Source organism: Doryrhamphus excisus, linkage group LG8 (assembly GCF_037039965.1).
Source record: "Doryrhamphus excisus strain RoL-2023G ecotype Guam linkage group LG8, RoL_Dexc_Guam_v1.1, whole genome shotgun sequence".
In the NCBI taxonomy this organism is placed as follows: Eukaryota; Metazoa; Chordata; class Actinopteri; order Syngnathiformes; family Syngnathidae; genus Doryrhamphus; species Doryrhamphus excisus.
The window spans coordinates 21,365,898-21,389,500 of NC_136364.1; the positions used below are offsets into that span (position 1 = coordinate 21,365,898).

The 23,603-nt window shown below is 38.6% G+C and overlaps 1 protein-coding gene across 1 annotated transcript in view; it reads left to right on the plus strand.

Annotated features, from left to right (window-relative positions):
* slc6a4a (solute carrier family 6 member 4a) overlaps positions 1 to 12,631 on the plus strand; it is a 29,843-nt gene extending 17,212 nt beyond the window's left edge. Inside the window, exons 10-16 of the mRNA XM_078793009.1 lie at positions 7 to 134; positions 1,144 to 1,256; positions 6,031 to 6,162; positions 6,630 to 6,729; positions 6,894 to 6,994; positions 8,568 to 8,735; positions 11,360 to 12,631. Coding sequence (XP_078649135.1) covers positions 7 to 134; positions 1,144 to 1,256; positions 6,031 to 6,162; positions 6,630 to 6,729; positions 6,894 to 6,994; positions 8,568 to 8,735; positions 11,360 to 11,434 — 817 coding nt within the window. The 3' untranslated portion in view covers positions 11,435 to 12,631. The remainder of the gene's footprint in view (positions 1 to 6; positions 135 to 1,143; positions 1,257 to 6,030; positions 6,163 to 6,629; positions 6,730 to 6,893; positions 6,995 to 8,567; positions 8,736 to 11,359) is intronic.
* The last annotated feature ends 10,972 nt before the right edge of the window (positions 12,632 to 23,603 follow it).

Below are 23,603 nucleotides of genomic sequence, written 5' to 3' on the forward strand. Positions count from 1 at the left end.
TTTCAGAGACGCGTTGGTCACCAGCTCGGTCAACTGCCTCACCAGCTTCCTTTCCGGCTTTGTGATTTTTACCGTACTGGGCTACATGGCCGAGATGAGGCAGCAGGATGTGGATGCTGTTGCCAAAGACGCTGGTAAGAAACTACGCTGAGAAACAATCTCCATCCAATCTCATATTGGTGGAGAAAAAATCCCTGACCTGAATTCCTCCCTAAATTGATTTCATGTAAGCTGAGAACATTCGTTTAGCAAAAGCCCGAATAAACACATACATACTAAGGCTTAGTAACTAAGCGCTATCTTGCTATATGCTAGCATGCTAACAATAAGTATGTTAGCATTTTGGTATTTTTTACAGGTATAAGCTTACATTGTGCTATCCTAATAAGTATTATATTCATAGGTACATGAACGTCCCGATCTGATCTTCAGAATCGGGATCGCCTGCCGATCTGCTGTATTTTGAAGATCGGATAAAAATCGACATAGGGCACAATAGCGGGCCGGTGCTAGCATGCTAACAATAAACATCTTAGCCTTTTTGGTATTTTTATAGGTATAAACTTACATCGTGCTATCCTGCCAAGTATTAGCATGCTAATTGTTAGCATGTTAACACTTAAGCCATATTTATAGGTACGAATGTCCCGATTCATGAGAATCAGGATTGCCTGCCGATCTGCTGTATTTTGAAGATCGGATAAAATCAACAAAAGACACGAGATCAGGCCAGTGCTAGCATGCTAACAATAAGCATCTTAGCCTTTTTGGTATTTTTATAGGTAGAAACTTACATCGTGTTATCCTACCAGGTATTAGCGTGCTAATGATAGCATGTTAAGCATCTTAGCCTTTTTGGCATTTTTATCGGTATAAACTTACATTGTGCTATCCTGCCAAGTATTAGCATGCTAATTGTTAGCATGTTAGCACACCATATTTATAGGTACGGATGTCCCGATCTGATCTTCAGAATCAAAGATTTTTGATCAAATCAAAGTTGGTTGCCACCTGACATATCTGACATATCTGCTGTGAATTTTCCCATTGGACGTTTGATATTCGGCTCCTAGCAAAAGCTCGAATAAACACTATACATACATGACATTTTTTTTAAATCATTTTTTTCTTCTTCTTCTGCAGGACCCAGTCTGCTTTTCATCATTTATGCAGAAGCCATCGCTAACATGCCTGCCGCGACCTTCTTTGCTATTATCTTCTTCCTTATGATCATTATGTTGGGCCTGGATAGCACGGTGAGTAACCTCATCGTCAGTCAATGTTCCATTTCATAAATATAAAAGTCCACCACAACCACCACATACAGTGAAGAAAATAAGTATTTGAACACCCTGCTATTTTGCTATTTCTCCCACTTAGAAATCATGGAGGGGTCTGAAATTTTCATCGTAGGTGCATGTCCACTGTGAGAGAGATAAACTAAAAAGAAAAATCCAGAAATCACAATGCATGATTTTTTAACAATTTATTTGTGTGATACAGCTGCAAATAAGTATTTGAACACCTGTGTATCATCTAGAATTCTGACCCTGAAAGACCTGTTAGTCTGCCCATTAGAAGTCCACCTGCACTCCATGTATCATCCTGAATCAGATGCACCTGTTTGAGGTCGTTAGCTGCATAAAGACACCTGTCCACCCCATACAATCAGTAAGACTTTAACTTGTAACATGGCGAAGACCAAAGAGCTGTCCAAAGACACCAGAGACAAAATTGTACACCTCCACAAGGCTGGAAAGGGCTACGGAGCAATTACCAAGCAGCTTGGTGAAAAAAGGTCCACTGTTGGAGCTATCATTAGAAAATGGAAGAAGCTAAACATGACGGTCAATCTCAATCGGAGTGGAGCCCCATGCAAGATATCACCTCGTGGGGTCTCAATGATTCTAAGAAAGGTGAGGAATCAGCCCAGAACTACACGACAGGACTTGGTCAATGACCTGAAAAGAGCTGGGACCACCGTTTCCAAGGTTACTGTAGGTAATACACTAAGACGTCATGATGTGAAATCATGCATGGCACGAAAGGTTCCCCTGCTTAAACCAGCACATGTCAAGGCCCGTCTTAAGTTTGCATATGACCATTTGGATGATACAGAGGAGTCATGGGAGAAAGTTTTATGGTCAGATGAGACCAAAATAGAACTTTTTGGTCATAATTCCAATAAGCGTGTTTGGAGGAAGAAGAATGAAGAGTACAATCCGAAGAACACCATCCCTACTGTGAAGCATGGGGGTGGTAGCATCATGCTTTGGGGGTGTTTTTCTGCACATGGGACAGGACGAGTGCACTGCATTAAAGAGAGGATGACTGGGGCCGTGTATTGTGAGATTTTGGGGAACAACCTCCTTCCCTCTGTCAGAGCATTGAAGATGGGTCGTGGCTGGGTCTTCCAACACGACAACGACCCGAAGCACACAGCCAGGAAAACCAAGGAGTGGCTCCGTAAGAAGCATATCAAGGTTCTAGCATGGCCCAGCCAGTCTCCAGACCTGAACCCAATCGAAAATCTTTGGAGGGAGCTCAAACTCCGTGTTTCTCAGCGACAGCCCAGAAACCTGACTGATCTAGAGAAGATCTGTGTGGAGGAGTGGGCCAAGATCCCCCCTGCAGTGTGTGCAAACCTGGTGAAAAACTACAGGAAACGTTTGACCTCTGTAATAGCAAACAAAGGCTACTGTACCAAATATTAACATTCATTTTCTCAGGTGTTCAAATACTTATTTGCAGCTGTATCACACAAATAAATTGTTAAAAAATCATGCATTGTGATTTCTGGATTTTTCTTTTTAGTTTATCTCTCTCACAGTGGACATGCACCTACGATGAAAATTTCAGACCCCTCCATGATTTCTAAGTGGGAGAAATAGCAAAATAGCAGGGTGTTCAAATACTTATTTTCTTCACTGTATATTCCACATTGGTATTTCTACTGCTTGCGAACCGCTTTTTCACGTAAACGTGTTGAGGCCAGTGATAGTCAACTGTATTTTGTTTATTTGAAGACAATATGCCAGTGCTCTAATATCACCGTCTCCATAAGACACTGTTTATCTGTGCTCAAGCAGCCAGCTTTAGAGACCCGTAAGGCTCTTATCACATATCGGTAATCAGTGTAGCATCAGCTTCGGGGATGCTTTGCTCCTCCTTTTCACATTTGAGGATATTACTGTGCAATGTGTTGCTGTCAAGAACTCACCTTGCATCAGCTGTCTTTTGTTTGTGGAGACGTCTTCTGTGGCTTTTACAGTTATTGCTTAAAATATGGCAGAGGATTAAATTTACATGAAGAGAATCTGCCATCGTTTGTCCCGGAAAACGAGCTGCACAAACTGGGGTTTCTAGTTCATAGGGAAATATACAAGATTTTCTAACATACCACCAGGTCCCATTATGTTCATTCCCAAGAAATACTCGCATATACTGTAGTTAACACAGCATTACAGCCAATGTGTATAATGTATTTTATCTTTTGTTACTGGCTCCTATGTCAAGTATTACTACATTTCAAAGAAAACAATATAAAAATAACAACACTCCATTTCATACAAAAACATAACGCAATTCATCATAATCATGAAATTTATCATTTTCCAAAATCAGATAAGGGTCCAATGGCTCCACAGACGTACTAAGGCTTAGTAACTAAGCGCTATCTTGCTAGGTGCTAGCATGCTAACAATAAGTATGTTAGCATCTTGGTATTTTTTTTATAGGTATAAGCTTACATCGTGCTATCCTACCAAGTATTAGCATGCTAATTGTTAGCATGTTAACACTTTAGCCATATTTACTATATTTACTATTAAGTATTATATTCATCGGTACATGAATGTCCCAATCTGATCTTCAGAATCGGGCTGGTGCTAGCATGCTAACAATAAGCATCTTAGCCTTTTTTGGTATTTTTATAGGTATAAACTTACATTGTGCTATCCTACCAAGTATTAGCATGGTAATTGTTAGCATGTTAACACTTTAGCCATATTTACTATATTTACTCTTAAGTATTATATTCATCGGTACATGAATGTCCCAATCTGATCTTCAGAATCGGACCGGTGCTAGCATGCTAACAATAAGCATCTTAACCTTTTTGGTATTTTTATAGGTATTAACTTACATCGTGTTATCCTGCCAAGTATTAGCATGCTAATTGTTAGCATGTTAACACTTTAGCCATATTTATAGGTATGGATGTCCCGATCTTATCTTCAGAATCAGGATCGCCTGCCGATTTGCTGTATTTTGAAGATCGGATAAAATCGACATAAGACACAAGATCGGGTCGGTGCTAGCATGCTAACAATAAGCATCTTAGCCTTTTTGGTATTTTTATAGGTATAAACTTACATCGTGTTATCCTACCAAGTATCAGCATGCTAATTGTTAGCACGTTAAGCCATATTTATAGGTACGGATGTCCCGATCTGATCTTCAGAATCGGGATCGCCTGCCAATCTGCTGTATTTTGAAGATCAGATAAAATCGACATAAGACACGAGATCGGGCTGGTGCTAGCATGCTAACAATAAGCATCTTAGCCTTTTTGGTATTTTTATAGGTATAAACTTACATTGTGTTATCCTACCAAGTATTAACATGTTCATTGTTAGCATGTTAACACTTAAGCCATATTTATAGGTATGGATATCCCGATCTGATCTTCAGAATCAGGATCGCCTGCCGATCTGCTGTATTTTGAAGATCGGATCAAATCGACATAAGACACGAGATCGGGCCGGTGCTAGCATGCTAAGAATAAGCATCTTAGCCTTTTTGGTATTTTTATAGGTATAAACTTACATCGTGTTATCCTACCAAGTATCAGCATGCTAATTGTTAGCATGTTAACACTTAAGTCATATTTATAGGTATTTATTGTGTTATCTTACCAGGTATTAGCATGCTAATTGTTAGCATGTTAAGCCATATTTATAGGTACGGATGTCCCGATCTGATCTTCAGAATCAGGATCGCCTGCCGATTTGCTTTATTTTGAAGATCGGATAAAATCGACATAAGACACGAGATCGGGCCGGTGCTAGCATGCTAACAATAAGCATCTTAGCCTTTTTTGGTATTTTTATAGGTATAAACTTACATCGTGTTATCCTACCAAGTATTAGCATGTTCATTGTTAGCATGCTAATGTTAGCACTTTAGCAATATTTATAGGTACGGATGTCCCGATCTGATCTTCAGAATCGGGATCGCCTGCCGATCTGCTGTATTTTGAAGATCGGATAAAATCGACATAAGACACGAGATCGGGACGGTGCTAGCATGCTAAAAATAAGCATCTTAGCCTTTTTGGTATTTTTATAGGTATAAACTTACATCGCGTTATCCTACCAAGTATCAGCATGCTAATTGTTAGCATGTTAACACTTAAGTCATATTTATAGGTATTTATTGTGTTATCTTACCAGGTATTAGCATGCTAATTGTTAGCATGTTAAGCCATATTTATAGGTATGGATGTCCCGATCTGATCTTCAGAATCAGGATCGCCTGCCGATTTGCTTTATTTTGAAGATCGGATAAAATCGACATAAGACACGAGATCGGGCCGGTGCTAGCATGCTAACAATAAGCATCTTTGCCTTTTTGGTATTTTTATAGGTATAAACTTACATCGTGCTATCCTACCAAATATTAGCATGCTAATTGTTAGCATGTAAATTGTTAGCACTTCAGCCATATTTATAGGTACGGATGTCCCGATCTGATCTTCAGAATCAGGATTGCCTCCCGATTTGCTGTATTTTGAAGATCGGATAAAATCAACAATCAAAGATTTTTGATCAAATCAAAGTTGGTTGCCACTCGACATATCTGACATATCTGCGGTGAATTTTCCCATTGGACGTTTGATATTCGGCTCCGTAGCTGCAACGGTAGTTGCCCCTCACTGTACCGGGACCATCAGTAAATTATTATTGTGTTGAAGAGAGTTTGTTTCGGAATATTCGGAATATTTAAGTTGTGTCTCGATCCGTTCTGCAGTTTGCCGGCTTGGAGGGTGTGATCACCGCCATGTTGGATGAGTTCCCCAATGTCCTGGTGAAAAGAAGAGAGTGGTTTGTCTTCGGTCTGGTGTGTGTCTGCTATCTCGGAGCGCTTTCCACTCTCACATACGTAAGTCAACAACATTCAGGTTATTATCAAAATAACATTATTGCTATTGATATTGCTATTCCAACAAAAATCCAAATGTGCATCTATATCGTAATGATGTTTCAATGTTATAATATTGCTGTGATTTCAGCTCTATATTGCTTCTCGGGAACATATTATCACATTATCATATGACGACTTGAACACCGATATAGTTTCCTATTTCAGTGTCTAATGATGTAAAAATGCGTCCTTGTGTGTTTAAACAACGGTGCCTGATTTAGCTAATTTAATGAGCTGCACTTTGCGATTGCATGGAATGAGATTACAGCACTAACTCCTTTATCTGCAGCCCTCAATTAAAGTAAGGCAGTAATTAATGGCTTCGCCCAACACGTGCAACATGATATTGCATCACCGGCATCAAAATGCGTTGACAGGCTTTTTTTCTCTTCATGTTCTTGTTTTTTTTTTCTTTCTTGGCTCAGGGTGGAGCATTTGTGGTGAAGTTGTTTGAAGAGTACGCCACAGGTCCTGCTGTCATCACTGTGGTGCTGCTGGAAGTCATTGCCGTTTCCTGGTTCTACGGTCAGTTTGGACCATGTTGTGTTGACAGTAAAGTCAGCATTAAAAAAAAAAAATTTTATAGTAAAAAAAAAAATTTTTTTTTTCCAATGTTGTCAGGCTTTTATTGTGCACAGATTGTGGATTAAGGAAGTGAGATAGTACATGTGCCTGTGTGTGTATTCCAGGAACCAACCGTTTCTGCAACGACGTCCAGGTCATGCTTGGTTTCTACCCGGGATGGTTCTGGAGGATCTGCTGGGTTGCCATCTGTCCCAGCTTTCTGCTGGTGAGACTCCTATACAGTATATTGTAGTATATACACACACAGACACTGGTTATTTACTTTTTTTCCTGGTATCACCGATCCTCCTTGTGTCACCCCATTCTCGTATTCATAGTATTGAGGTCCCCAAAATATCACAGTAACAATTAGCATTAATCTACTATACTATTAAAATAATTCAACACACAGCAATTATTTTATATCTGAGTGAGAACATAACATTTTGTCCAGCGTGTCAAAATTTAGTGCAATCAGCATTATTGTCTAGTAATGCCTTAATCCTCTTGGGCATGGAATTTTCATGATGACATCATTCTTCCATGATGACATCACAGAGCTGGTGGATGTTAGACACTTTGTGCTTCTCAGGTGTGTTCAGGTGTGGACTTGTCATTCGGCACTTACTATCTTGGAGGTGTGTTTGGGCTCCTTATAATGTTGGAAAACACAGTTTCAGAAGGGAGCTTCAGAATGTTACAATACATATTATTATTCATTCATTCATTTTCTACTGCTTATCCTCACGAGGGTCGCAGGGGGGTGCTGGAGCCTATCCCAGCTGTCTTTTCGGGTGAAAGGCAAGGTACACCCTGGACTGGTTGCCAGCCAATCACAGGGCACATATAGACAAACAACCATTCACACTCACATTCATACCTATGGACAATTTGGAGTCGCTAATTAACCTAGCATGTTTTTGGAATGTGGGAGGAAACCGGAGTACCCGGAGAAAACCCACGCATGCACGGGATGAACATGCAAGCTCCTCACGGAGATGGCCGAGGGTGGTCTAGCTATGAGGTCTACAAGCTCATTCGACCGCCATGCAGACTATTATACAGACTATTATTATTATTATTATTATTGTTATAACTTTTGTTTGTCTTTTTTAATTTTTGTTTATTTTAATTTTATTTTTATTTTTATTTTTATTTTTATTTTTATTTTTATTTTTATTTTTATTTTTATGTTTATTTTTATTTTTATTTTTATTTTTATTTTTATTTTTATTTTTATTTTTATTTTTATTTTTATTTTTATTTTTATTTTTATTTTTATTTTTATTTTTATTTTTATTTTTATTTTTATTTTTATTTTTATTTTTAATCATTATCATTATCATTATCATTATCATTATTATTACAGAGTGTGACTGTCCATGTTGGGATTCCTGCTTCCCAGTAACGAACCACAGATGCCCAGTACTGGCAGAACTCGTGCAGTCCTACCTCCATGCTTGACTGTAGCACCGTAGCTTGTACATAGTAATAACTTCAGAATTCCTGCAGCACTCATGCAGCCCAGACCATGATAGCACCATGCTTACCAGTCAAGATACAATTACCATGGTACTATAATAATAATAATGGCTGTTTCTGGTCATTTTAGTGCATGGTAAATCAGCACTGCAATACACACTGTACACCGACTACTCCAATATTTTGTATATCCAAGTTTCATGTCTTTCTTTCAAGATATACTATAATAAAAACTGCTTCAGAAATGTAAAGGATGTGTGGTACTCACTTGAGTATATACTGTACCAACTCTACTTGTCTCTGTCCCTCATTTACAGTTCATCATGATCAGTTTTCTGGCCTTCCCTCCAGACGTCAAACTGTTTGACTACCAGTACCCACCTTGGACCACAGTCCTTGGCTACTGCATCGGAGTGTCCTCGTTAATCTGTGTGCCTGCTTACATGGTATACCACCTGGTCAATACCAAGGGCACCCTCAAACAGGTACCCTTCGTTTTCATCTTCCTCTCCAGCAAAGGTCAGGGGTCAGCTCTACTGTCAACTAATGACTCAATGAGTCAAACGAAGAAGCAGAGGCCAGAGATTAGCAAGAAAAAAAGATGTATTATGCAAGATACACACTTACGTAAGGAGGCTATCACCTGACCACACAGACTGGGAGGACCTTTCATTGAATGATCACTCACTGCTTCATATAAACCAGGGGTCTCAAACTCAATTTACCTGGGGGCCACTGGAGCTAGGGTCTGGGTGAGAATGGGCCGCATCAGGTTTTCCAAAAAAAGAACCACACATTTATTAAAAACAGAAAAATTTACAAACTTTTTCAGTGCTTTGGTTCCGATTTTCTACAATAAAAGCTCTGATAAAACATTCCACTGTTCTCAAATATCTTACTTTTGATGAAAAATAAATAAACAAATCAAGAATAAAGAAAATCAATCAATCAGTAATAAATAAATATAATAATAATAATAAAAACTTAAGAAAGCACATATAGTTGGTGGGTAGACAAATTATTTTTTTCAGATTAAAATTACCAAAGCATTATTAGAGCCCTGTAGACATGACAAAACACGACTATAGTCACATTTATACTCTTTTTATTTACAACATATTGCGCAACTGCAGGGTCTTGAGACACATGCTAACTCGCAAACTAGAGAGCTAGCGACCTAAACGGTAGCCTTCAAGTTATTTCCTTTCAACTTAAATAGCCAAAAACTTACCACTTCCACACGGATAGGGAGGATAACTATTAACAGTTATTTAACCTTTAACATGAACATTAATCAAACGTAATAATTTTTTCTGGGTACATGATACCATACAGCATCCATATCAATCATACAATGTATCAAATTAAAATACCTGAATTAATTCTACAAAATAAATTGTTATTCTTACAATATTGCAACTTTACCATTTACAGTGGAACCTTGGTTAGTGTCGCCCCCAAAGTTTTTGTACATTTTCCCACGAGTGTACAATGCGGCACGCATCTTCTTGTGTTATTAATACACTTAAATCCAACTGTGTTCTTAATCTAATCTAATCTTAATCTTAATTAATTTTATCACAAATGTCCTTGTTAACATCCGTAGCTCGTAAGTTAGCTACATATGTCGCTTTGACTCTCAAAGTTGTTAAAGGAGACCTGTTACATTCATTTTCAGTGTTTTATATTATGTTGTGGACTCCTATAGAGCAGCTACACACAATAACCGCACAGAAAGCTTTCTAGATCTTCCACATTCTGCACCTCTTGCTGCAGCCTTTCCATGCACTCTCTGCTTCCAACCCAAACAATCTGTTTAACTCCTCTAGGTACCCGCACTCCGCTGCAAATCAAGCTTGCAGAGCCATCCAAAACCTCATAATAGGGCCTGTTTGACACAAATGGTTCTTACAAAATCATTTTTACATGCATAAAAGCATTCTAAATGCATGTGAGTGATGAATTAAAAGGGATAAATTAACTCTTCCATTTCAACACCACCTGCCTGTTTTGTCATGAGTTATATCTTGACTGCATTAGTGTTTCTTTAATCTTCTTTATGAAAATACTCGAAGCTTTCTTCGGCTCCATTTTGGGTTATTGAGGTAAGAAACACTATTGAAATCAAGAAATAAGTCATGGCAAAACAGGAAGGTGGAGCTAAAATATAGGAAGGGGTGATCTTGCTCATATCGTTGCATCAAGAATTACATCTTCATAAAGGTAAAAGTCACCTTAAATGTTCATTTCATAATTTTCAAGTATTTAAAAGTGGATTCATTGGATTTATTTATTATTTATCTTGGAAAAATTTTTTTGGGTTAAAGTCCGTTTTGGTTAGAGTCAGACCTTCTGGGACAAGTTAATGACGCTAACCAAGGTTCATCTGTATTTGTTGTTATTTCAGTGTAGCCTTAATACTCTTTCATATAATTTCAGTCTCAAAAAGTCTAGTATTTTGCAAGTCATCGGTGTTTGGGCATAGAAGAATAATATCTAATAACTGATCATGGAGGGCGGCACGGTCATCTAGTGGTTAGCGCGCAGACCTCACAGCTAGGAGACCAAGGGTTCAATTCCACCCTCGGCCATCTCTGTGTGGAGTTTGCATGTTCTCCCCGTGCATGCGTGGGTTTTCTCCGGGTACTCCGGTTTCCTCCCGCATTCCAAAAACATGCTAGGTTAATTAGCGACTCCAAATTGTCCATAGGTATGAATGTGAGTGTGAATGGTTGTTTGTCTATATGTGCCCTGTGATTGGCTGGCCACCAGTCCAGGGTGTACCCCGCCTCTCTGTTTGCTTTCATGGAATGGATTCATTGGATTTTTTTGGGGAGGGGAAATTTATTTGGTTAAAGTCCGTTTTGGTTAGAGTCAGACCTTCTGGGCTGAGTTAATGACGCTAACCAAGGTTCATCTGTATTTGTTGTTTTCAGTGTAGCCTTAATACTCTTTCATATAATTTCAGTCTCAAAAATATCTGGTATTTTCGGTGATCGGTGTTTGGGCATAGAAGAATAATATCTACTAACTAATCACGAACATGGATTCATCCAGTGACCAACGCACGCTCATATTTTATCTCTTTTTGTCTTTTTCTAACCTGCAGCGTCTGTCAAAGAGCATCACTCCAGAGCCCAGCAATGACCAACACAGAGGCTTCATAGTCACCAACGCGGTCTGACCTGAACCCCGATGCCATTCCTGCCACTTTCAGTGCCCTCTTCTGGTTCCCCTGTAAAACAAGAAAGCTACCTTTCACCGCTTTTGCCTCTTTTTTGTACATTTCCTGTCTTTGTAACGCTTAGAAATGCAGTTGGCCGTAATGTACATGAAGATATTATTTAGCTTTAATTTCATGTTTGTGAACACCGTCCATTTCTTTCTTCAGGTAACATACAATTATGTGTATTTTCATGCAATCATGTAGGACTTAATGTGCACAAAAACAATGTCATTCCGACAGGCCCTTTTATGGTGATTTTAACAATATACCAATAAGTTATGCATCGTACATGTCGCAAAATGCAGGTATTATCTTTCTTATATTTTTTACCAAAGCCAAATATATGACATTTGTTCTGCTTCAAACACTAGTGTTGCATTCAAGTTGGACCGTAAGGACAGATTTGCAATGGGTTCTCTACACTGTGAAGCAGTGTCTGCTTATAACGTGTGTTTGTACTGCACAAATGTGTGTGTGTGTGTGTGTGTGTGTGTGTGAGACGGTTATAACGGCCTCTAGAAAACGAAACGCTTATTTATTTTGTCATGCGTCTGCATCCTGTCACTTTGACCTCTCGATACTTATTATTCTAAACATTTTGCGGTTATCATTTTTGTTTCTTGTTGGCTTGCTTGTGTTCACGTTGCAGAGTCGTCAGTAATAGAAACCAAATATGAAGCCGACACTTAGGTCATCACCAAAATGTACGAGTGTGCGTGTTTTGTGCGTTAAGAGAGAAAGCCGGTCTTAAGACTTCAAATATGGCAAGTACTGTAACCGCCACATGTGTATTTCCTCGTCTGTGTGGTACCGGTGTAACCTATCCTGTGTTCTGTTGGTGCTGGTTTGGGTTTTAATGTGTGCTGAGACACGTGTGAATCTATAGGTGGGCAGCCTTAGTATGTATGTAAGTATGTGTCTACTGTACTTAAGGTGTGTGTGTGTGTGTGTGTGTGTGTGGGATGGGTGTGTGTGTGTATGTATAGAAAATGTGGTATCTTGTTGTTGTCAACTGCCAAACTATTTAATGAAGGAAGTAGTACCTCTCCAGCTTATAGAGAGTCTATGTATGTCCACAAGACTATCCCTGTATAGAATAAAGATATAGAAATATATGGGAAATAATAGATAATAAAGATATATGGCAAAAAGTAACATTTGTCTATTGTGATTTTTTTTTTATTACAATTGCTCAGCTGGTGGATAAATTCAGTAATTTGAAAATATGTTATTGTGGCTGTAGTTTGCAAGGTTGTAGAACAGCGCCACAGTATAATAGATTTTTTTTTATTAGTTTGAATCGAAGTACTGCAGTTCTTTAGTGTACCACTGCAAACAAAAACTACATAAACACATTCATTCATTCATTTTATACCGCTTATCCTCACAAAGGTCGCAAGGGGGGCTGGAGCCTATCCCAGCTGTCTTCAGACAAGAGGCGGGGTCCACCCTCTACTGGTGGCCAACCAATCACAGGGCACATACGTATAGACAAACAACCATTCACACTCACATTCATACCTATGGACAATTTGGAGTCGTCAATTAACATTTTCAATTAACCAAAATTAACTTGAGTTTGATTTGCATAATTGTGTTGGCAACATTTTTATGTCGGATGTCCTTCCTGACACAATAGGAAGCAGAACTGGAGATAAGGATGCTGAGGTTCTCATTGGGAGTGACCAGGATGGATAGGATCAGGGAGGAGTACATCACAGGGACATTGCATGTTAGAGGCCTTGGAGATAAAGTCAGAGAGGCCAGACTGAGATGGACAATTCAAACAACCATTCACACTCACATTCATACCTATGGACAATTTGAAGTCGTCAATTAACCTAGCATGTTTTTGGAATGTGGGAGGAAACCGGAGTACCCAGTGATGATTATTATTGTTATAACTTGTGTTTATTTTTATTTTTATTTTTATTTTTATTTTTATTTTTATTTTTATTTTTATTTTTATTTTTATTTTTTCATTTATTTATTTGTATTTCATTATTATTATTATTATTATTATTATTATTATTATTATTATTATTATTATTATTATTATTATTATTATTACAGAGTGTGACTGTCCATGTTGGGATTTCTGCTTCATGCAAACTCCAGACAGAGATGGCCGAGGGTGGAATCGAACTCCGGTCTGAGTGAACTCTCGTCAGACCATCACAATATACACTACCGTTCAAAAGTTTGGGGTCACCCAGACAATTTTGTGTTTTCCATGAAAAGTCACACTTTTATTTACCACATGAGTTTTAAAATGAATAGAAAATATAGTCAAGACATTGATAAGGTTAGAAATAATGATTTGTATTTGAAATAATAATTTTTTCCTTCAAACTTTGCTTTCGTCAAAGAATCCTCCATTTGCAGCAATGACAGCATTGCAGACCTTTGGCATTCTAGCTGTTAATTTGTTGAGGTAATCTGGAGAAATTTCACCCCACACTTCTAGAAGCACCTCCCACAAGTTGGATTGGCTGGATGGGCACTTCTTGCGTACCATACGGTCAAGCTGCTCCCACAACAGCTCAATGGGGTTTAGATCTGGTGACTGCGCTGGCCACTCCATTACAGATAGAATACCAGCTGCCTGCTTCTTCTCTAAATAGTTCTTGCACAATTTGGAGGTGTGCTTTGGGTCATTGTCCTGTTGTAGGATGAAATTGGCTCCAATCAAGCGCTGTCCACAGGGTATGGCATGGCGTTGCAAAATGGAGTGATAGCCTTCCTTATTCAAAATCCCTTTTACCTTGAACAAATCTCCCACCTTACCAGCACCAAAGCAACCCCAGACCATCACGTTACCCCCACCTTGCTTGACAGATGGTGTCAGGCACTCTTCCAGCATCTTTTCAGTTGTTCTGCGTCTCACAAATGTTCTTCTGTGTGATCCAAACACCTCAAACTTTGATTCGTCCGTCCATAACACTTTTTTCCAATCTTCCTCTGTCCAATGTCTGTGTTCTTTTGCCCATATTAATCTTTTTCTTTTATTGGCCAGTCTCAGATATGGTTTGTTCTTTGCCACTCTGCCCTGAAGGCCAGCATCCCGGAGTCGCCTCTTCACTGTAGATGTTGACACTGGCGTTTTGCGGGTACTATTTAATGAAGCTGCCAGTTGAGGACCTGTGAGGCGTCTATTTCTCAAACTAGAGACTCTAATGTACTTATCTTCTTGCTTAGATGTGCAGCGGCAATTTCTTGCATGGAATAGCCTTCATTTCTAAGAACAAGAATAGACTGTCGAGTTTCACATGAAAGTTCTCTTTTTCTGGTCATTTTGAGCGTTTAATCGACCCCACAAACGTGATGCTCCAGATACTCAACCTGCTCAAAGGAAGGTCAGTTTCATAGAGTCTCTAACCAGCTAAACTGTTTTCAGCTGTGCCAACATGATTGCACAAGGGTTTTCTAATCATCCATTAGCCTTTTGACGCAATGAGCAAACACATTGTACCATTAGAACACTGGAGTGATAGTTGCTGGAAATAGGCCTCTATACACCTATGTAGATATTACACTAAAAACCAGACATTTGCAGCTAGAATAGTCATTTACCACATTAACAATGTATAGAGTGTATTTCTGATTAGTTTAAAGTTATCTTCGTTGAAAAAAACAGTGCTTTTCTTAAAAAAATAAGGAAATTTCTAAGTGACCCCAAACTTTTGAACGGTAGTGTATTTTCATTTGTTGTGTGATTCATGTACTTACTGTTATTAAATCTTGTTGTGTTTTAATTTTGGGTGCTCTTTTGACACCTCTAGTCACTATATATGTTGGTTTTGCAATACTTGAATGCAAGTCTATTTATGTCTTTATTCACGCTTGAACAATGCCACTCATACAGTGGTTTGTACTAACAAACCAAAATAAATAAATATGACTAAATATTTATTAATTCATTCATTCATTTTCTACCGCTTATCCTCACTGATACCAAAACCACTTAGAGTGCAAACCTTAAATGTTCTAAATGGTTAACAGAAATAGCATATTCTGTCATCTGTGATTATATAGAACATTGGTTTCATGTTGTACCAGTCCAGGGTGTACCCTTGCGCAAAAACAGCTGGGATAGGCTCCAGCATACCCAGCATATCCAGGATAAGTGGTCTGAATATGAAAAAAAAAAATCTTAAAAATAACACACAAAATATGAAGGGAAAGCAGCTAAGAATTCTGATAACGTACTAACATTATAATACTATATTGGTTATTTTATTGCAATAAAACTACAGTTTATACTGTAAATCGTTTTGATATATATACGGGCAGAACTGCACGGTGAGTAAGTGGTTAGCGTGCAGGCTTCACAGCTAGGAGACCCGAGTTCGATTCCACTCTCGGCTATCTCTGTCTGGAGTTTACATGAAGCAGAAATCCCAACATGGACAGTCACACTCTGTAATAATAATAATAATAATAATAATAATAATAATAATAATAATAATAATGATGATGATGATGATGATGATGATGATGATGATGATGATGATGATGAAATAAAATAAATAAATGAAAAAATAAAAATAAAAATAAAAATAAAAATAAAAATAAAAATAAAAATAAAAATAAAAATAAAAATAAAAATAAAAATAAAAATAATGATGATGATGATGATGAAATAAAAATAAATAAATGAAAAAATAAAAATAAAAATAAAAATAAAAATAAAAATAAAAATAAAAATAAAAATAAAAATAAAAATAAAAATAAAAATAAAAATAAAAATAAAAATAAAAATAAAAATAAAAATAAAATAAAAATAAAAAAATAATAAAAAAGTTATAACAATAATAATCATAATCATAATGCATGCGTGGGTTTTCTCCGGGTACTCCGGTTTCCTCCCACATTCCAAAAACATGCTAGGTTAATTGGCAAATGAATGTGAATATGAATGTGAGTGTGAATGGTTGTTTGTCTACCAGTCCATGGTGTACCCCGCCTCTCGCCCGAAGACAGCTAGGATAGGCTCCAGCATATTTGTTTCAAATTGTGTATTTTGGTTAACTTTGCACTTGATCATGTTGCTTTTTTCATAGGAGTGTTTAGTTTTTCTTGGTATTAATTTCAACTTTTACATGACGTGGATCCACACACGCACCTGAACAATGTTTGCGTGTGCCGCTATAGCATACGTACTGTATGTGTGTACTTTATTGTGGCAATTTCCTCTGAGCTCCCTGCTCCTGACTGACAGACACATCCTGTGTTCCCAGGCCCGGCTAATCGCAGCAGATCTATATTAAACAGCGGAGAGCAGCCGGCGTATCCCTCCACCCCATACCTGTCATCTCAGCATCTCCCTGCCAGCCTGCCCCCCCCATATCGGGTGTCTGTCAAGACCTCCGCTTCATTTCATCTCCGCATATCACACTCTTTTTCTGTCTTCATGTTGGAGAGACGTTCTCACCGTCGGCTGACTTGGACTCTCCACAGAACAGAACCCGGTTTAACCTATCCATCACCTCTTTTTTTTTCTTTTTTTTTCCCAGACTCCTCTGAGTTCTCCTTTTGACAGCAATCTGGACCGGGCGGGACAGAAAGCCCTGGCATTTACCTCTCCAACTTGCTCTGTCTGTCCTCTCAGACTCTCTCCATTTTTTCCCACAAGCGAGCCACTCTGCTGATGTTCCGATACCGCCGTTGCTTCTGAAGAACAGGAAATGAAATTTTTTTCCCCCCCGCCTCCAATCAGTCGGTTCAGTCCTTTATCATACAGAAACACTGAATCCCTGCAATGGCTGTCTTTCACTCGTCTAATGAACTCATTTTGCAAGAAGGGAGAATACCATCTTATCTTTGCAGAGGAGGCCTTCTGTGACACGTACACTTCTTGGTTCATATCATTGCTTCCAACATATAAACACACTCTTAATGTTTAGTCTTCTCATTACAGGTCAAGGAACAACATACAGTAGCTTTAATATTTGGTTTCAATGATTTAACTTTTGAATAAGCATTTAATCCCTCTAAAAGTATAAAGTTAGATGAACAGGAAGTGAAATGTTAGAAAATATTACAAAATGTCATCAAGACTCCTCACGTGCATCACTAAGTCTATTGAAGGAACGAGATAATCAGTTCCGTGTTGCCACACGGACGATTATTACATTGCTCCGCCAGTATTTACACCACGAACACTCAAAAAATGACATACCATTTGCAGAAAATTATTAATAAATGTTTTTTTCACTTAATAAAATATTTTTTTAATTGATATTAATACATACGGCACATCTGACGATTTCTCACGCGGCACAGTGGTTGAAAATCACTAAATTACACTGTATCCATTTTCATCACTCAATTACGTCTCACTTTACAATAAGGTACACAAAAATGCAGTAGTTACGGAGTAACTAAGGAGTAGTGATTAGTATTAGTAGGTTCGTTCTTTATTAACTACGGTAATTTCGTGTACCGGATCGTAAAGTGTAACTATAAAAGAGCTCCTCCGTGCAGTACCTCCTTGGCTCAGCAGGGGGCGACAGCGCCAACAACACACATTGAAGCAGCAGTAAAAGAAGACGGCTAACCACTGAAAATAGGACTTTTAACAGCGACTGGACTACAAAATAGCAACTAAAATTACGCGATTCGGAGTCAAATCAGACTCGACTTGAAAATATCAAGAACTTTGGCGGATTTTGACATCACTGACTCGGGATGTTAGTAGAATGACTGGAGGTTTTCGGTGAGTGTGTTGAGTAAAATGTGTCCCCATTAAAAGTAGTCAATTAACGTGATTGTTATTACGTCATTTTCAGAATCTGCCTGGTTGAACGCATCCAGTAACATCCAACATCAGGTTTGAAGACAACAAAACAAGGATTACATTTCTGTACACTAAATCCTAAAAGCCACCACTGTTCGAGCAATTTCTGTTGCTAGGACCACTTAAGTAAAGTGTATGGCTTCTCAAAACAATATGCGATCAAAAGAGTAATGCAATTGGATCACTAAAACGCCTCACAAATCACTTTGTGTTACATTATCTCTGTTTGTATCATTATTGTGTGTGTGATGAAGACGGTACAAATGGTACTCTGAAGTACAAATATAAGGCATGTAGAATTTCACACTACATTGATCACTAGGTGATGTGTCAGTAATGCTACTGTACTGTTCCGTGAGACACACAAGCACCAGACTTGATCCTCACAACAACCAGCTTTTATTGCAGGTTTAAATGACCTCACAATAATTCCGTAACACAGGCTACTGTTGCAGCTGTAACCCCCGGCAACAATTCCTGTCCACCCCCCCCCCCACCCCTCCCACTCACCTGCACTCAAACCGGAACACATTTACAGCAACACAAACACACAAGTATGAGTCTTATTTATACCTTGAACGTCTTTTGTCTTATTTATGTCTACAATATTGGGTAATACAAGTGTAAATGTGACTATAGGGGTGTTATTTCATGTCTAGAAGGCTCTAATAATGTTAACATCTATTTTTAAAAACAGTTTTTTAATGCTCTAACTGTGAAAATATTAAATTTATGAATACAGAATCATACTTTGCGGAGGTTCCCCCTTTCAGGAACCAAGTACCTGCGATAAGTGAGGGATTACTGTATTTGTGAACAATTTACCAATACTTATATGCTACAATATAAGACAACGTAACAACATTAATAAAAGACTACATTGCAGTTAAAGTAAAAAAAAAAAACTACACATCGGCACAAAACTGCAATTATTTTGCTCCAAAGGATCCCTGAGTATGTGAAATAAATATAAATAAACAATCAAATAAACAAACACATCAACTACAAATATAGTACAGTATATACATATATATAGTAAAGTACAGCTTCAATTTAAATGCATGTAACTCCAACTTCAGTTACTACCACCTATGCAGTACCTTTACTGTGGTTTTACTCTCAAGTCCCTCAGCTAATGCAGACAAAGAGATAGTAGAGACACTGTACCTGAACACATCACACACGTGACAAGAGATGCTTATGTTCAATAGACGTCACTGAAATGATTCAAATGGACTCACGTCTCCCCCTGTTGGCACAAAAAGATCCTGAAGCTGCATTGGGAACAGCTTGTTCTGACCCCCACTCACCACTGGGGAGGACTGAAGCTCCACAAAGAGATGAAGGGAGGGCGTGACACTCAATTACAGTTGCATTTTGTTAGGTCAAAACAATGTCTTTTTTAAGATTTTTTCATTACATTTAATTTATATTTAATTTTTATTATATAATTTAAATTAGATTATTTATATTTAATTTTATATTTAATCATCTTTTGTAATGGTTTGATGTTCTGATGTCATTATATAGCTGTACTTGCTTATATGTTTTTATATTGTAGTTCTACAATTCAAAGAATTTCTTCAAAAAATCATCAATTGAGCTTGAACTTTATATTTATAGTCATTGAATGAATAATACACTGAAGACAAATACTGCGCAATGCAATGCAAATTATGGATGTAAACATATTGTCTCAAAAAATAGATTTAAAATAAATCAAGAAGGGGTTAGCAGCCAGGAGACCAAGGTTCAATTCCACCCTCGGTTTGCATGTTCTCCCCATGCATGCATGGGTTTTCTCCGGGTACTCCGCTTTCCTCCCACATTCCAAAAACATGCTAGGTTAATTAGCCACTCCAAATTGTCCATAGGTATGAATGTGAGTGTGAATGGTTGTTTGTCTATATGTGCCCTGTGACAGCTGGGATAGGCTCCAGCACCCCTCGTGAGGATAAGCGGTAGAAAATGAATGAATAAATCAAAAAGAATAATCAACTAAAATAACAAATTTTCCGACTAAGAACAAGACAAATGAGAATCTAATTAGATAATGCTGGCAAATCTACAATTTGGAAAGTTGCACATTTCTATGTGGCACAAACATCCGAATAAGAACAAAGTAGTGTGTTTTCTTTTTTTTTTTTAAAGCAATAATTGAATGTGATGCAATCCCCAACACAGAGCAGATCTTTCATTACAAAGAGGATTGTCTTTAGTCTCATTCTGCGGTGACACTATAAAGTCACAAAGTAGAATCCCTCTCTTTGCTTTAATCCTAATCTTGTTTTCCACGGCACACTTTCATGCTTACACCAGCGCCTCCTTTGAGGCGTCCTGTGTGAGCAAAGACGGTTGGGTCTTTACCTCCATTGAGCCAGGTCATTTGTCTTCCAAAGAGTCATTGTAATGTGGCTCTCACATGGTCTGCATAGTGAGCCATGGAGCATGAAGGCCAAACATTAGACGAGTGCATGTGATGATGCATGCACACGTATGGAAGGGGAGATTTATCATCAATCATGCTGTCGTCTCTCTTCTGAGCATCTTTAGCCCTTCTTTTTTTTAGGTTCTTTGGAATCCATTTCTTTTGTTTTTCTATTTATAGAGACCATTGCATCATTGTGTGATCATACCAGTTACAAATTATGTTCAGGGTTGTTTATTATTATTGTTTTTTCATTCATTACATGATGGATAAAAAAGGGAATGGAGCAAAGCTGGAGGATGGGGACATCGAGAGGAGGAGGGGGAGGCAATGACCCAGATAATGCAATGAAATCAATCTCTCTTTGCTTCTTCTTCTTCTACTTCTTCTTCTAGCGTCTGTGTATTTACAATGAAAAAATACACAGACTCCACAATTTTATGTGTAATATCAATATTAACACACACAAATGCATGTTATAACACCTGCTTCCGCACCCCCTCACCCGAATGTCACGTCCCGGGAGAATTTATGGGGTCAGGTGGGTCATCTCCTGCAGCAGTTATAACAGATATGACCTCACCCATGCATAATTCATGAGTCGCTATGTCATCTAATAACATCAGCCTCTGCAGCTCACACACAGTCTAAACTAAATGTCTCTGTAAAAGAGCCTCTTTCCCGTCTTATCGTCCCATTCATTCATTCATTTCAATGTCATTGATTTAAGGCAGAGACACTTCTGCATAGACAAGTTTGCAGGGGATAGCTTTTACGCCCTTTTGACAGCCGGTCACTTCAGCGCATGCGCACTACAGCAGCTGCTGAGCCCAGAAGTGTCAGTGTTAGCTGGCGCAAAGGAACACAGCGGATGATTCGTTTTTCAAAATTAAGGATCGAGTTTTTGCCCCACTGTTACTGCATTTAAATTAATTACTGTACTACACCAAATACTATATTGCTTATGTATTTGTGAAAACCGTGATATCAAGAAATAATAACAAGGTTGCTACCCAATTATTTCTTTTTTAAACCGCAATAGCTAATAGAAGAAGTATTTTATTTTGAAATGACAAAGCCCGGATGACGCTAATAAAACTGCCAAACTTGACTATACCGGGGAAGCAGCGGCGACCGGACTTACTTACCCTCTAGAGCTGGTTGTAGTTTCTGTTCTTATTAGAATGTCCGCAATTCCGTTTTTCCCCACTTTTAGGTGACCGAGGTGTGAGCAGGTGGTGGCGGGATGGCGCTGGTCACAGTGCAGCGGTCACCGACACCGAGCACTACCTCCAGCCCCTGTGTGTCGGTGAGTATCGGTCAAATGTTTTGACATCTGGCTCAAAGCTCTGTCACTATTGCCCCCCTCTTTTAATGCTGACTGGCCAACTTTGCGGTTCGTTAGCTTACTTATGTCCGAACTCGATGGTAAATTCAGCATAATTTCACTGTAAACTCTTAGTAATTTAGCTATATTCCATTAGCAGTTTACCGAAACTCATGAATCTGTGTACCTTGTAGTGAAATGTAAAGTTTTAAAGGTACAAAAGTCAATTCCTGTCATGTTAGCATCTCTTGTGCTACTTTGACCTTTGTTAAGGCGACTTAGCAAGAGTGACAGAAAGGAGCAAGGAGCTGCCCTGAAAGCAGGTTAGTGTGACAAGCCTGTCAGACCCTTCGTGGATGCTCTTATCTTATATTCCACGCCTCCATGATGCTGACACGCTGTGAGAATGGCTGCCATAGATAAAAAATGCCATGTAAGCCTCTGTGGTCAGTGCTTTGCAACTTTGGATATTCTACGCTGGAGCCTATCCCAACTGTCTGTGGGCGAGAGGCGGGTTCACCTGATCATCATTATCATTTGCTCCAATCACATGTGGACCTGAGTAGCGCTCAAACATGCACATCAGCTGTCAAACCCATTGGTGGGCAAAATGCGGCCCACAGTCCACATTAGGCCTCCCAAGCGTCTTAATCCGGGCCACCAACATTTTCACATTGTTTTTTAAAACCTTTAATATCGAAACTATCTGATAAGATGACTTGCAATGCTATTGTGGCACGCTTGAGTCACCAAAATAATCAAATGCAATCTGTAGCTTGGACAAAAACATGATCCAAACTACACAACAAGTATTTTACATGCATTTTCACCCAATGTGGCTTGCAAGTCAAATAGTTTGCCCCTGCATCGCTCACTCACGTCCTTACTTTTTTGGTTATATTGACTGAGATGTCATTGTGTGATGATAATCTCTCAACATCTTTTATTTACGGTTACCAAATATTCCCAATGAAAACGGATGTAAACTAAGTGCAATGTGTTATAATATAAATGAAAGTGTACTATCGTCAAGTACTTTTTTGTGCCAGGGAGTAAGTACTGATAGGGTAAAGCAGCACGTCAACCTTCATGATTCCTGCCTTCCACCTTTTAGTCCTGCTTTTTTAGCGCTTGGGCACTAAATATGTCTTCCAAATTATTGACCCACCCGGCTCACATTACTTGCATTCACCATAGCAGGGAGCAGCCACCCCCTGTGTGCAATAATCTGCCTAGCAGCTCACTGAATTCCCTCTTCTCATTGGCTACGAGGCCACTCCCTAGACATGCACGCAGCGGGGGTAACCATAGAGATGAGGTTGTGCATCACACCCCATTGCTTACCATGTTATAGATACAGTATGCGGATGCAGTGTATGTCGGGATATTGCAAAGGTGCATTTTGTTATGTTTGTCTTTGAGACCTGCCGAGTTGAGCCTTTTTATTTTGTCAGGTCGTTTTTCTTGAAGGGAGGCCGTGATGATGCTGATGCAGAGAGCATCACTCACAGGCTGGCAGCTGTATCATCTGTAACATCTGTGGTATTGAACCAGAAACCATTGGATGAAAATT